General features: G+C 33.4%; 1 protein-coding gene across 1 annotated transcript; it reads right to left on the bottom strand.

Annotated features, from left to right (window-relative positions):
* Positions 1-4,341: 4,341 nt before the first annotated feature.
* Positions 4,342-14,882, bottom strand: LOC106134904 (uncharacterized). The gene is made up of 5 exons (XM_060945617.1): positions 14,209-14,882; positions 12,975-13,104; positions 9,246-9,391; positions 6,348-6,492; positions 4,342-4,558 (listed from the first exon to the last, which is right to left on the bottom strand). The coding sequence occupies exons 1-5, from the start codon at positions 14,261-14,263 to the stop codon at positions 4,342-4,344; spliced, it is 693 nt and encodes a 230-aa protein (XP_060801600.1). The 5' UTR covers positions 14,264-14,882.
* Between the last annotated feature and the right edge of the window lie 1,994 nt (positions 14,883-16,876).

Here is a 16,876-nt window from a genome sequence, read left to right as displayed (position 1 = left end):
GCCGGGCGTGAAATATGACTATTACATAATGCTTTTTACATTTGGTCTTTTCATTATAGTTTGTATTTTATAGAAGAAGCTTTTTAGGTAGGCTTTTTTTTAGTTTGGTAACTCCAACAAATCAATTGCCAAAAAATTAGCTTAGTAAGAAAATACTTTATAAGCTTATTACTCTATCTTAAAAATACTCCCGATTCGTTTTGGCTAGGTATTTTTGCAGTTAAAAAGTCTTCATCAAATAAAAATTGGTTTCCCGTCCGAGATAAAATTTTCCCACTCAAGGAAAATAAGAGACGTCGAACAATTCATTCACATAAATTTCTCCAAATAATGAGGCGTGAATTTTAAGCGGCGGCAAGCAAATGTTGCAGATGGGTAATTTTTGAAATTGAGCCTCATTTCAAATCTCATATGACACAAAAGTTAAAGTGAAAACATTTGTTTTGAAAAATTGATCTAATGGGCCCATCCCTAATACTTAGATACGTTTTGGTGTCGAAATTTTTTAAAAATATTTCGGAAGGTCATCTTTTGTTTTTATTATTTTACTGCTTCGGAGAATTAGCAAAATAGAAGTTGACTGAACTCTCTTAATAAACACAGGCAAAGTTTAAATAATAGAATGGAGTTCATTAATAATCTAGTAACCGCCAGGAGACTTTTTACAAATCCAGAGTTAGCGTTAAACACATGCAGAATATTCTGATTCATCTGTTAAGCAACTAATATAGCTTAACTCGCATCAGTACTTTAGTATATATTTTTATTTGGTTTCTTCCTGTGAATCTCGATCCTAAATTCTAATTTGTCAAAGGAAGGGACGAAATCATTTCCGTCCCTGAATTGGTATTTATACCGAATGAATTTCTTTTCAACGACATTGCGAGTTTATGACCAAAATATACAAAAAACGTGTTATTTACGATGAAATCTTAAAAATCATAAAGTAGGTATCACCTACGTTTTAAATATAGAAAATTTATTTGCCTTGCAGACTTATACAATATGGAAGTTACTCCAATTAATAGAAACAAAAACGGTCAATTTAGTTTATTTGCGTTGAAATTTACACTTCTAAATGTAAGAAGTTTTTAGACGTTTCGAATTTGCTTAATATTCCCAAATGATTATGTTTTTGCTTTAGACATTTACATGTAATCGCTTTTACTTAAAGCGATTCTATTAATCGTGTGGATGATATAACTATTTGATTCAAACTTTGAACTTACTGTGGTTTTGTTCCTACAGTGTATAAGTACTAATCACCTTAATAGTTTTACCTAATGCTAAGTCGGAAGTCGCTAGTCGATATCTAACTGACTAGCGACTTCCGACTTAGCATTTATCCTGCGATAATCATGTTTTTGTATGTGTGTATGCAATGTTTGTGTGCGTGCGTGCGTGTGTGTGTAATTGTATTGTCGAAGTTTATTTCGTGTGCTGATCCGGAAGGGAGGCTAATAAAATTGAGATGACTTCGGCAATGTTATTTTACTGTTTAATAATGTGTGAAATTGCTTACATTCTTTCCTTGTGTTTTATGTTTACTTCGTGCCATATAGGTGAGTATGTAATATGCATTACCACATACCAATATTTATAAGCGAAATTGTGTAATCTTTCATTTTGCCTAGAGTAAATTCTGAATTTATTAGTTTACTTGTAAGGGTAAAGCGTCAGATAACTTTGGTATATGCAAACAATCAATAAGTCTAAGGAGTATCCTGGTTGTACAGTCAACAGCATTTCAAAATTCGCCTCTATTACCGCGTCACAAACATTTATGCAGATATGCAACGTCTAGGAGTTGAATACGCTTTTACTTCTGAAAATTGTCGGTCAAAAATCAGTTTTAGTTCAACAGCAAACCGTTAAAATGCAATTCCCTTCAAGTTTGTACAATTTTCAGTCTGCCCACTTTGTAAAGAACCCCTTCTATCTTCAAGAACATTTAATTAGGCAAGTTTGCAAGAGTAAGTGCCTCTCCTTAAGTTATATTAACGATAATTTTATTATTTCTTGACTTTTATTATGAAATATTCAAGTAGTATAGGAATAATTTCATGAATTTATCCGTTTGATATGCATTGATTTGACAGATTTGCCTGAAAAGGTAGGTATATACTATACATATTTATGAAGAATTATTTTGTTTATTTATTTTAAGAAAGTTTCAGATGTATTTGACAAGCCCACATAAGTGTACGCCTATTTTCCTTTTGCAGTGGGTATGCAACTGTAATGGCTCCAGAATTAACTTCAAGTACTAATTTAGCTGATTTTTTTACTATAAAAGTTCAGGCGAACGCCAGAATGCAGCAAACTCAAATAAATAGTGGGTAACCAAAAAGTAAACCAATTTTCAACTTCGCGCGGCCTGTTCGAGAAAAGACAGAGGGTACTTTCTCCAGCATAAGATAATACCTAATTAATATTCGAGCAAGTTTCGTAGGTATAACTATGCAATTGCCATAAAAAAAAGCAGAATTCCGACGAACAAAATCACTTTAATATTGAGACCACATTTAACACTAAGTCTTGGTTTATACTAAAGCTATTCACAGTTTAATCTACAAAATAAATAAAGCAACATTCAGTTAATATATAAAATTTTATAGATACAATACAGTCAAAATGTATGTAGGTTTAGGTTCATAGAAATTCTATTTTTGTGGTTTGTGAAGAATATCACCAAATTATTACAGTTATACTTAATTTCGGTGGAAATAAGGAGGTAAGTATAAGTAATTTTGTCACTGAAAAGGTTATTTACTCATTCAATACAATTCAGCGTCTACGTAATATTTTTAGTTTGTCGGGAAAACAAAGCGAAACATAATTTTACGTAATAACAATTTGTTTAAGTAATAAGTCAATTTTATTTTGTATTGTATGGCCAATAACAATATTTGTTATCTAAAAATATTTAATATATTAATTGTGTATCGGCAATGTGACCAAACGCTTAGAAGCGTTCCCTTATTTAATTAAATAAATAATATTTTTTACTATTTTTATTTATTTTATTACTTATATACATTAGTTTTTTTATTGGTCTGCTTTATAACCTATTCTAACAAATGCAGAACTAAGTAGAACATCAATAAATTTTCTCCAATTCGTATTTCACTTGACTAAATTTAATAATGAATTAAGTAATTATGGAATGATTAGGAACGTCAATGATTTTTAACTAAGAATTTGTATACTCAGTTAAAAAAATTTTAAAAAAAATTAACTACTTCTAAATGCTATATATAATTCACATGCCTGGATTAGTTAAGGACTCATTTAGGTCGCCTGAATTTAGTCAAGTGGAAAACGTGGTCTACAGTATTCTTACTAATAGGATATTTATCACACTTATAAATAACAAAGATGTTATATAATTTCCCAATTTCTTTTCTTGAAACCTTTGTCATCGAAAGTATCTGCTTCAGAGCGCGAGGTATCTTCTGAGTGGAGAATACACCTAAATCTTTGATCTGCATGTTATTACAGTGAAATCCTTTCCATTCAGAACAGATAGCGTTCTATCAACATTTTTCTTTCAAAAGGCTTATAAGTCTATACTTAGTATCATGTAGATCAATACTTTTGCTTTACGAGATAATTAAAACAAGTATGTAGCATAACGTTCTATAACTTAATTTATTTATATATCTATACGAAAAGCATTTTATTTATTAGAACTATATTTAACCTATTCGTAATGAAGTATTTTGAAGAAATTTTAAAGGGTAAGTGGATAAAATTTTAAGCCGAAAACTGTTTGGACGGACCATTAAAAATTCTTAACTTATTTTATTCTGATTTATCTTAAGATTTAGTTTAACTTTGAACAAGTAACTATGTTTAGATTATTTACTAGTGAAATTTATTATGAAATTTTATCTATTGAAATAGTCGCAAATAAATGAATAAATAATTCTCTGTTATCACATTTTATACATTTGTTCAGGAAAGTCCACATTTGTAACCTCAATATCTTATATCAGATTTTACATTTAAAAAGTACATGAAATAAAATTTAGTTGAATATATTTATTTCTTGAAAAAAAAAAACATTATAAGCTAACAATGATTTTATCAATGAAATCTATTTCAAACATCACATAAATCTGCACTTTAATTTTAACAATACTACTCTGAAGTAATTTTTACAGATCTAATATACCTAGTTAGGGTTAATACCTTAAGGTAATAGGTAAACACTTTCATTAACATATTTTGTGGGTGCACTCACACTCACTTTTCATTGTTTTCAAAGTACGAGTAGGTAGCTATTGCGAACTACATTGTTAGAATTCTAAATTATAAAACACGTACCTAATTTTGTATTTACAAACGTGGTGGATAAAATATAACTCCATAAAGAGCAGTAAGGAGTGGCGCGGTAAGGGGGGGCGGTGGTGCGGCGCAGTAAGCCCTGGGCTGCTGGCCACAGGCTGCCACGTCCTGGGCAAGCACGAACGCCATCCTCTTGAGCAGGTTGCTAGCTGAACTAGAGCAGGATCGCCCTGCATGTGACACGCACATGAGAAATGCGTCTCTGGCGCTGAAAAAGAAAAGATTTTTTATACGATTTTTTAGAATTTATGATCATTCATTCGTTCATATAATCACGTTTATATTCCTTGCGGGGTAGACAGAGCCAGCGGTCTTGAAAGACTGATAAACCACGTTCAGCTGTTCATTCAATTTCCTTTTATCATTTGTGCTGGTCGCGTCTTCCTTGAAGAAGTGCTCGGGTTCACTTTTGACGATTATCTATATACATATATATATGGGAGTGTCTAAATCATGAAGCGACTGAATCATGTACTATTGATAAATACCAACATATTTCTACAGTGTTTTAGAGATTGGAAAAGGCTTTATACTGCAATCAATAGAGTATTTACTTAATTATAAATGAAGCTGACACCCCATTTGACAGTTTTCCAAGTTTTCATTTCAAACATCATAAAAGGTGATTGCACTATTTTCTTAGCGACTTTAAGTAATAATCGCGAAAAAGTGTGTTTGTCAAGTTGTAAAGCCATCCATTATTATTTTTTTGTCGCCCCAAAAGATTATTTCGCTTTTATTTTTACAGAAGAGCGATAGTGATGGATCTTCCCAACAAATTGAATTACTACAGTGTGTCTTATCACAATTTTTCGGTTCTTCACGATGTCATAGGTATTTTGATTTGATTTTTTTACAGTGTGACTTTGTTGTGGTGAAGTTTAATAAATTATGTACCACTTTCATTTATTCAGCCAATGTCGGAAAATATGCCTCATCCGACTAATACCCTGATCGCCAAGAGAATGGTAATGATTAAAAGTGTTAAGGCTATTTTATAAAGCTCTAAATACCTTGTGACTTTTTCATACGGAATTTATCTTTTTTATCCGCTTCCGTAAAATTCGACAAATCGTCTTTTAGTGCCTATCTACATTCTCGAATCTTAATGTCTTTCACCCCTTTTCCACCAGAAGATTATTTTTACAATTTCCTATTAGTATTAAATTTGAGATACATAAAAGACCCATCAGAGATGTGCTCTATGGAGGCGAGCAAATAACATGACGGAAAAAATATCAGTAATTGTGCGAGGGTTCAAAGGGGCGCTCGGATTCCAGCTGAGATAAAATCTTACAAAGTCAACTAACAATCTATGTATGTCGAACTGTTGAGGGTTCATCGCTATAGAATTATATGTATACGATCCACTCATGCAATTGAACTTTATTGTCATCAAATAATTTTTAAAATTGATATTGATGTACATAGTACATTTTGCCCGTATTTCTTATACTGTATGCGATAGATGTCTCTATTGACCTTGTTTTCTAAACTAAGTGAATGGAAGTCAAATAAACATTGAAACCTACTTTCTTGATTTTTATGATAGAACCTTTCTGTGTGGGAAGAATAGCTAGCATTGGTTATTTGTAACTAATCATATTAGTATACTATGCAATATTTAGCTGTAACCGATATTACCGCAGTTCTATTAATCGCAGGTTCTATGCGCGGACTGATTTCACCTTCTAGCTCAACTAGGAAATAATAAAATTGTAACCATAATATGAACCCGGCAAATAGACTCATACATACAGTCTTTTCCCTCACAAGGCAGACATACCTACGCCTCACAGGCCTCGTTTAGATGAATAGCTTAATCGGGATACCTATAACCAGCACATTTGGGAATTCTCATTTAATTATCCTAATGTTGTTGTGTGCAGCTGTTTATGTCTCTGGCCGCTCCTCGCAACTCGTTTACTTGTCGCGTCAGGTGAAACTCTGCATTTACATGCGACTGCTTTAGGAACTCTAAAAATCAGGGTCATTACCAGCACATTTCAGCGTTCCTATTGAAGTAACCTAGTTGTTGCTGGGCGCGGTCACTGATGTCTCGGACCGCTCCTTGCAACTCGTCCACACATCGCGTCCAGTCAGGCGAGACTCGGCCCCAACATTGTGGCTCTTTTAGGAACTCTGAAAATAAAACTGCTTATTAAAGATTGCGTACACTTTGTTGCAAGGCATATTTATATTATGACTTTAGATATGCTGCTAAAAAAACCTCTTTTAGGTCAGTTGACTTATATGCCATCTGAGAAACTACTTAAAGGTCATTTGTTTGTAAAGGAAACTGTCACGTAGCGCTAACAGACACATTCCAGTTACATTCAGTTTGCTGATGTATTATTGATTTTAATGCACGTGTCGATATAACAATGATCAGTTAAACCTCAAATATGCCTCTGACGTTATTGGAAAATAAATTGGTAAGTGATTCGACAGTTAAGCCATCAAAAGATTAAATATCGGACTACGCGTCTCTGAAAGTTGATAGAATTTCTGCATTATTTTTCCTTTTGTTGTTTATGACTTCCCTAGGTTCACGTGTTATAGAAGCATTGCGTTTGCATACACCTCTTAATTTTGAGCAAACCCCATATAAGGTGTGGGAAAAAGTTACAAAGAAGAAGAGGTAGATCTCTATTTAATCACTACGAAATTGCATAAATTTGGCTATTTAATATATGCTTAAGTACATAAAATCGCGATTCTTTCCCAGAGGGGTAGGTAGATACATTTCTTCACTTATCACGAACCTTGTACACTTCTGTCTACCCCACAAGGGATATAGACGTGACCATATATGCATGTATGTAATACTACTATCAGAAACAAATATAATTGCGAAATTCGTAGAAATTCATGAATACCTACAGTACAATTGCCACGGAGTTACGAGAATTTGATAATTTACCTATCGGTTCAGATTTCCAAGAATTACCTAATTAGGTCTGGTTTGTACTTTTACCTGATGTCTTAAATGATCGTATTGGATGTTTATCTATATAAGTATTTATAATAAAATATAGTATCGTTGAGTTAGTATCTCGTAGCACAAGTCTCGAATTTACTTCAAGGCTAACGCAATCTGTGTAATTTGTCCTGTATATATATTTATTTATTTATATAATAAGGTGAAATTACATGAAAATATTAAAACATGATAAATATGGAATGAAAAATATATAAAATACAAAGGTATCTTCAATTTTTATTTTGATATACGTCGATTTTTTTTAAATATATGGCAGCATTAGGTATAAGTACATACCTTATTCAACCACACACAATCAACAACACAGAAAACTCTTTCTCCAAAATTTAAAATTTCAAACAGGAACAAAATTCGTCCCCGACTTTCCGAGATTAACGCATAAATACAGACAGAGAAAATAGGGGAGTTTATAATTTATGTAGTTATGTAGTGATTTGGTATAACTGTCATGTAATAAGGTAAGCAGTGCGCCGTATTATCTTGGTCAACTTAGCTATGACTTAATTGTTAAGAAGTTAATCTATTAACACAGAATAATATGTTTTTATGTTCTTAGTAATCGACGCCCGCAACTTTGCCCACATAAATTCCCGCTATTCCGTTCCTGTGAGAATTTCGGGCTCGGAATATGCTCTCTTATTACACCCCTGATCCATATAAGGAACTTTAACATCAAATTTTATACGTTTTAATACTTAGCGGATTGGGCTGTGCATTATCTGTCAAACATTAGATGCTTACCCAATATACAAACTGCGTGACTACAGTGTCAGTTTTCAGTGATCTGACTCAACTCGTAAAATCGTCTCAGCGTTATATAATAATCATGGAAATACCTAAACGTTATATTTAAAATTATATTCTGTCTTTACATAATAAGTGGTTACACGTGCAAATGTCGGTCGATGCAACCAGACGCATTGAAATGTCGTCGACGGAACTTCCGTACGGGGAGCGTATTATTGCTGGCCTGAATCCACCCTACAGTCATTCGGTATTGACTCGAAATCCCTGTAGATAGACTTTTTGACCGACGTCAAAAAGGAGAAAGTTCTCAATTCGCGCGTTTTTTTTGACAGATCATTTTAAAATCGCCATAACATATGAACAAGCTTTAGTCAATAGAATATGTACTAGCTTTCGTCGCGTGGTTGCTTATTTGGAATAAAATGTTCTTTCAACTCTATCTTTATACAAAATTTCATAAAAATCGGTTCAAATCGTAACAGAGTAACTTTCGCATTTATGAAATGAGTAGGGATGGAAGAAAATAGGGATAACCAAAAAGATAGTGAATAGAAAAGGAAATGCTCAGATAGTCATAAAGAGAGGATTATTTAAAATAATTAAGTATGTCTAAGCAAATATTCAAGGAGATTGTCAATGGGAAAGATATTTATTACCAAACTCAGAAACACTACAACTCAATCAAACCCCTTATGGTGTTTTAATTTCGTGTATCTATATATAGATAAATATTAATTATTGACTTTTCCTTAATGAAGTTGAATCAGATTGTGTTTACAGAGACCGCCTTGAGTTTGAATTAACCATAAATACTACAATTCAATTAATCCTCCTGGTGTTTTAATTATGTATATATATCTTTTAAATTGGGTAAATACTTAAAATGATTGAATTTTTCTTAATGTAAGACCATAGAAATCAGTTCGCTCCACAAATTTTATAACCTCCAAAATACATAAACTTTGGGGTTTTAATTATTATATAGGGTTCATCTCATTAGTATTATATATACCATTTCTTTAAGATTAAAAAATTTCAATATAACACTTGTAAATGAAAGCGAAACTAATTTTTTAGGCATTTATGTTTTACATTGTATAAAAATGTGCTCCTCAAGGGTTGAAAAAACAAACAAACCAAATACCTCTTCTAAGTGCAGTTTCATTAGTGCACAGGAATCGCATCAGCGCCCGAGCTCCCCCAATCTGTTGCTGGACTAACTTCTGCCCGTCAGTGGGTAGACATCGCTTGATCCACGCGTCCATGCAGGCCATCCCTGTCTGGTATGCTCTAAACAAAATACATATAATACAGTTAGGCGACAAGGGAAAAGGCACATTCATCTAGTGCAACCTAAAGCATAATAGTGGTTTCATGCTGGTCAGGTAGCGAAGAAAAGACTTGCACAGATTGTAAAAGTCAATCGATCAAGGGAATTGAGGAAGGGAGTTAATAAACTTGAGATAATTTTTTGAAGTAATGGGCTAGCTACCGTCACCATCTGAATCTTCCAACATTTAGCCAGCTGAATGTAGGCCACGTAGTCTTTTCGAGGCACGTATGAATCAAATATATGTATGACTAGAGGCCGCCCGCGACTTCGTCAGCATGGAAAACCTATCAATCCGGCTGGAACTACGGGATAAAAAGTAGCCTATATGTTATTCTAGGTCTTCAGCTACCTAGGTACATACCAAATTTCATCGTAGTAGGTTCAGTAGTTTTTGCGTGAAAGAGTAACAAACATACATACATCCTGACATACTCACAAACTTTCGCATTTATACTATTAAGCGGCACGTATGGATCGGAATGGAGTGTTAATCTGAACCGAAACGCCTTCTGCGACATATGTAGGTATGTTAGTCGGCATTAATGTATGTACACAATTAATTTTCCTTAAATCCGCTCCATCAAATTCGTAGATTGATATTAACCGGAGGAAAGCATTAAAATTCAACATCTGCCTATAACAACGTTTAACCATAGTTTACTTCGCTGTGCTTGCAATTAAAATTATCTTGACTAACCTGGATTATAATTATTAAGTACCTACTCTTTTACTAACTACAAATTTTGTTTAAATTCGTCAGATTATATTAGATATTTTGTTAGGTATTCCTATAAATACTCTTTTGTTCTCTAAACAGAATTGTTAAAAGTGACACCTTTTGTCACCGAATTCTTTTTCCTTTGTGCAAATTTATTTCAAATTCATTTAGGTACTGAAATAAAAGAATCAGTGCGTTCTATTTTCATTGGAATTTTCTTTTTACCTAGTAGGTAGGTAATAAATAAATGAAATGTTTCAGGTGAAAATATAAATACCTGTGAGTTTTCCCTGCGAATTTTTCATTGTTAATTATTAATAAAAAAGTTATTAAGATACTTGTTTTGTTATTGAATGATTTTTATTGTTATAAGTATTGTTAATATATATGTTACGAGTATAACAACTAACAGATTTACAATGGTTTCACTTATTGGGATATCCGTCTAAGTGGAGGTAATTATTTCGTGGTGGAGAAACAAACCATCATACGATTAGAAGGATATTTTAAGTTATTATTTGTCACCAGCTAACATTTTAGTAGGACATAGGAATGAGAATAGGATATTAGAGAAGAAATACTTTCTACTGAATCCCTAATCGCAAATTTGTTACCAGTGGCAATTGCTCGCGTACGAAATTTAGTATTTTTTGGCAAGAAATTGCTTGGCAATCTCCATACTTTTTCTTACTTTATCGAACCCTGGCCGCCAGTTAACTTTTCACATGGGTTTGAAAAACAAATGTCTTAGTGTAGATTAGCCATACTTATCAACATAATAATTGATTTGATTTATAAGTAAAGGTTTTTGATTACGATATAAATTCTTATGTTTAACGGTATCCTTTATTAAAATATATGTTTTTGTTCATAACTTTGAAATATTTAATAAAGGAACATTGCAGATAAACTTTAAACAAAAATAAAAGAATATTAATTTATGTAAATTTCTTTGTTCTCTTGAAAAAATCGTGCCATAATTTTTAGTAAAGCAGGCGAGTGGAATTATTAAAATTTTGATGCGTACAAATATTTGTCTACCAGTAAAACATGAATGAATACGTGATTAGCCTAACTGATATAACTCGTGATGAGAGTACGAGAAATTAACTTCCCCGTCTCGGTTTAAGCTAATGCAGCTGCTGACAATGCATTAAGTTACTTTTCACACTGTCAGCACAGTGGCAACTTACTGGCATCTACTCTATCTGTGCAGTATTTTAACTTACCGTTTATCTTACAAAATAGCGCACTGAAAGTATTTTTCAATTGTAAGTAGGTAATTTGATTACGTTTTTTGGCAAACTTATTTATATTGCACACAAAGAAATATTTGGCGACGAGTAGTTGCTAAATAAGTAAATACTTATAAAACTAGGCAGGTATCGAGTTAATTCGCAAAAAATAGAACTTACGTGGCTTTGCACATGTGGGTATTAAATCAATCAATAAAAATGTGAAAAATATGATTGTCTTCATTTTGTTTTACTAATAATTAAAAAATATTTTTATTTATATTATTTTAGTCTTTGATTTGATGGTAAACCCTAATAAATATTATTTCTGAAAACTAAAAACGAACGGTTGGTAATATACCTATATACCTACATATAGTTTTTATATCTTCTGGAAAAATTCGTTCTATTATTTGAGGAATGAATTATGTTAACGATTTCGCCTGTCAAGTTCCGCTGTTCCAGAGTGTGGAGTTCCAAGTAAAAATTATTTGATTTATTCCGTGTCTTTGTTATTCAGAAGGAACTTCAAAAGAATTTAGAAGTTAGTGGAAATAGGATTTTTTTATTTTTTAAAATTAATATTGATTTGTAAAAATTCAGTGGTAAGTAAAAATATTTTTTTGTTCCCTAAATCTCCATAGTTATATTATGCCGTATTATAAAAATTGTGTAATATAAAAATGGTGTTAAATTTGTACAAAATATATTACAAAAGTTTCTAATTGCGCTTACTAAAGCCTACTTATAAAGGTTATCATTTCCACATACCTACTTACGTAAAAGTAAAACCGGCTTAAATTTAAATTCATACTGGCAATATATAAACAGTAAAAAGAAAACAAAAACTGTAGTCGGGACCTTCGCCCTTACATTTCAGCTATTATATCGAGAATGTCCCTCGCCCGCTCGGGTAATTATTCGAGAAGTTCGCTCAAATTGTCCATATTGTTCAGCCCTAATTTCTTATGTTTCTAAATACGGACCAGGAGTAGAATTATTTATTGTTAAGCTTTTTGGGGCCTCATCATTCCACTTAGGTTTTGTCAACCTTTATCACGCCTATATACACAAATATGGGTGATATAAGTATGTTTCTCACATTTTAAGGCGAATGCACGATTTTATCTGTAAATGGCATGAGAGAGCATATTTTGTTCAAAACTTTTATCTTGGGTTGGCAAAAGATTATAAAGACTTATAACCTCGAAAGCCACATTTCACAGTGTTAACAAAAAATGGTTTTCGTGATTATCTCTAACAAAACTTGTCATTCGTAACATATAGCTTTTAATTTAAGAGTTTTTTCTCCAGAAAATTACTCTAAACACTTGTTTGATCCAACAAAATGAAAATCAGCACATCCCTAGTATACATAAGGATATTGTGGAGAACTGGCACCTGTACTAGGTATCATGTGAACCTGTATTTCGGGTCACTAGGTCTATTCTAAAGATATTGGTAGTAACCTATAGAACCTATTGTCAAATCATATCAGTTGTATGGAAAAAATAGTTGTAATTTGTTTGTGACCTACGCCTACGAAAAAACACCCCGTGCGTGAGTCTGTAGGTCATAATAACTTACGAGCAATGTAAATCCAATTCTTCTCTGGTCCTGGGTAGTCCTACAGGAGTCTTGGGTATCAGATCTACACAGACTTTCAGTTCGCCAGCATCACAATTCTCGGCGTCACTGAGCTGCGCGCCCCCTCCACCTGAGACATAAGGAAACATTTCTTAAAATTTGTACATACGTAAATACAATCTCCTCTTTGCGGGGCAGACAGAACCGAATGTCTCTAAAAGTCTGAAAGGCCACGTTCAGCTGTATGACTTAATGATGGAATTGAGATTCAAATAGTGTTAGGTTGCGAGCCCATCGCCTTTACCATAAGTCGCCTTTTGCGACATCCATAGGAAAGATTTGGAGTGGTCCTGTTCTAAAGTTCCGGGCACACGGCAATTTTACGGTTAGATTTGTGACGGAATAAATTGTCTGTTGAATTATTCACGCCTTTAATAATATGAATTTATTATGCGATTAAATATTTTCGAACTTTTATTAACATAGAACGTGGGTTCAATAAAACATCACATATCTATTTGTTTCTTTATTTTAATAGGACCAGAATACACAAGTATCGGGAGATCAGGAGATCTACCGGAAGGTTGGAATAGCGCTGTGGTAATTATATTGTACAAGAAAGGATGCAAGACGGACTTAAATAATTATAGACCCATAAGTCTGCTATCACAAACCTACAAGCTCTTCTCCAAGATTATCACCACCAGGATAACACCTAAACTGGACTTCTACCAACCAATCGAGCAAGCAGGCTTTAGAGCGGGATACAGCACAATATAGCACATTCTGGCAATGAGAGTCCTCATCGAGAAAACTACCGAGTATCAAATGCCACTGTGGTTGGCATTCATTGACTATAAAAAGGCGTTCGACAGCGTGGAAACTTGGGCCGTACATAACTCGCTAAGGAACGCAAGAGTTGATCATAGATACAACCAGCTGATCGCCAGAGTTTACCAAAACGCTAAAATGAAAGTGTCAATACCGCAGATGACAAACCCTATTAACATCAAAAGGGGAGTAAGACAGGGAGATAACCTATCGCCTAAATTGTTTACGCTGGTTGTCGAGGACGTATTTAAAAAACTGAATTGGCAAAAACGAGGTATTTCCATATCAGGTGCACGTTTAACCAACCTTCGATTCGCGGACGACATAGTCTTATTTGCTGACAACCCTACTGAACTACAAGAGATGATCGAGGACCTACACAACACATCATTACGAGTAGGACTGGAGATGAACCTCGATAAGACCAAAGTTATGACATCCGAACAACAAAACAACATCAGGATTGAAGTAGGAGGGACAGAAATTGAGCAAGTCCAAAAGTATGTGTACTTGGGTCAAGAAATTAAAATAGGCAAAGAGAACCAGTGTAACGAAATCGACAGACGAATAAGACTGGGGTGGGCAGCCTACTCCAAGCTTGAATATGTTTTTAACATGAACCTGACGTCACGACAAAAAGCCCAAATTTTCGACCAGTGCATACTACCCGTCCTGACATATGGCGCCGAAACCTGGGTGACTACCCAAGAAGTGATACACAAGCTTGGGGTGGCACAAAGGCATATGGAGCGGAAAATTGTAGGCGTCTGTCTGAAAGACCGTGTGACCAATAAGGACCTAAGACGGCGCAGCAAAGTCACGGATGTCGGCAGAAGAGTTGCGAAGCTCAAGTGGGAGTGGGCTGGTCATATTGCCAGGAAGTCTGAATCTTGGTGCAAAAGATTGCTAGACTGGAGACCTTGGGACCAAAAGCGACCCAGGGGAAGGCCACAAATGAGATGGAAAGACGACATCAAGCAGGTGGCGGGCAGCAATTGGACTCTTACTGCCCAAAATAGAGAAGAATGGAAGGAGATGAAGGAGGCCTACATCAGAATGCTGATAGAAGAAGGCTAAGAAGAAGAAGAAGAAGACACAAGTATACACCAAGATCAGAATACACAAATAAAAATAAGACAACAGACGGACTTTTACTACAGACAACTCTAATATAGGCGTAAAGACCTGAAATTTGACACATAAGAATGTTCTAAACTTTAACGTGAACTACGTATGGTCTAAACTTCTGTTGGAGAGCACTAATGAAGTTTTGAGTTCAGACAATAAAAATATAAATTCAATTTTTTTAAACTATTGATATATAAATTCAGGTAAACATACCAAGCTATTGTGTTGAATTATTAGACACCCCAAAGGTTCAAATTTTATTTCCAAAGTTTCGAAACACAATACGACGGCTATATTTTATCTTCAGAGGATAAAGTAAAGTTTTTGTATACGAGTGAGTACAATAACTGACGGCGGAAAATTATGGAAAAAGATTACTTATCTTTAGAGATCCTCTACGAACAATAAGTACGTAAATAAGTTTGAAATTTATTGTTACGCTCCTATAAAACACCATTTTAATTTGAAAAGTTGTGCTGTGCTACCTTTGAATTTTTTATAGTTTTATGGATAAAATAAGTTGAACAGTTAGGTAATTTCACTTAATTTCCTGCTTGTAAAAAGACAGGATTTGTTTAGTTTTACTAACTATATAGAAAAGATAAAGTAGTAGTAAAAGTTTTCGAAAAAAGTTAGATGCCTATATTTTATTTTATCAGTTTTATAAAAAATATAGATTTCGAATATATATTAATACAATGGTCTATTTAAATTAAAAGAAGCTTGGTATATCCATTTCATATGCTTCATATATACCTGCCTACGTCCTTTAAACCCTTTTAAGTCCAAGTTTTTTTTAAACTATTTATTTATCGACCCGGAATAAATTAGATTTGCTTATCAAATTCAATTGTGTTTGGGCAGTATCCTACGATCCATTGAGCTGCGATTGCGGATTGATATCGAAATTTCCAATATAGGATGAATAGGTTCAACGTTCACCTGTTGTACATTTTACGTATGTAAAATTTAAGTTTAAATATATAAAAATTAATAAATATTAAAATAGAAAATAAATATACACGGGACTAATGACATAGACTGATAGCTATAAAGTTAGTTCAAGACTTGAATGAATGAATACGATTCCCTTCATTGTATTAGTATCAGAAAAACATTACCTAGTTACAAACAGTATATTGATTTAGGTGATGTGCAGTATGGTAGGCTTATCGCATTATTAAATCACTTCACGGCAACCTTTTGACTACTTTAAGGCAAAGTTAAATTGCCAAATCCTGTGGCCAAAACGATATAGTATTTGGACGAAAATGTGTTGTTATACCTATAAATAAATATCGCCAAAAACACAGATTAGGGCTACCTCCAAAGTAAGTTCGTAACATGAAAACTACAACACTTAAATGCCATGTTTAGCTAAGATACTAACACTGTAATGTTAAACGCACGACCCCTGATCAAATGTTTTCTAACCTGATCTTCCCACATAAATCTGAATAGGTATACTTAGATTTCGCTGTATCTACTCCATTAGGGATAAAAGGGGAAACAATGGAGATTGTATTTTCATACGGATTTACATCGTGTTACTAACAACAAATCCAAGGAAGTGAAAATCCTTTTTTTAGGATTCAATTATAAGTAATAATTTTTATAAATTAGTACAGCAATTTGTCTTAGCACCAACAATGTGTAAGCGTTTAGTAGTTATATGTTATATCGTTTTTAAACAACATAGTTATTACAAAGTAGAGACCATAAAAATAGGAACATTATGGAATCCCATAATGTTCCTATTTTTATGGTCGACTAATCAGTCGTCCCACATATTTCACCATGGATCAACTTAATGATGACAGACAAGTGGGATAGACGCAATTATTGCAAATTACAAAGTGGAGTTTATATTTAGTTTATTACTTTGACAAAATTGCATTACAATCATTATACGCTTATTTGTAAAAAAAGTAAAAATATACTAT

Source organism: Amyelois transitella, chromosome 8 (assembly GCF_032362555.1).
Source record: "Amyelois transitella isolate CPQ chromosome 8, ilAmyTran1.1, whole genome shotgun sequence".
NCBI lineage: Eukaryota > Metazoa > Arthropoda > Insecta > Lepidoptera > Pyralidae > Amyelois > Amyelois transitella.
This window is presented reverse-complemented; position numbering and strand designations above follow the sequence as displayed.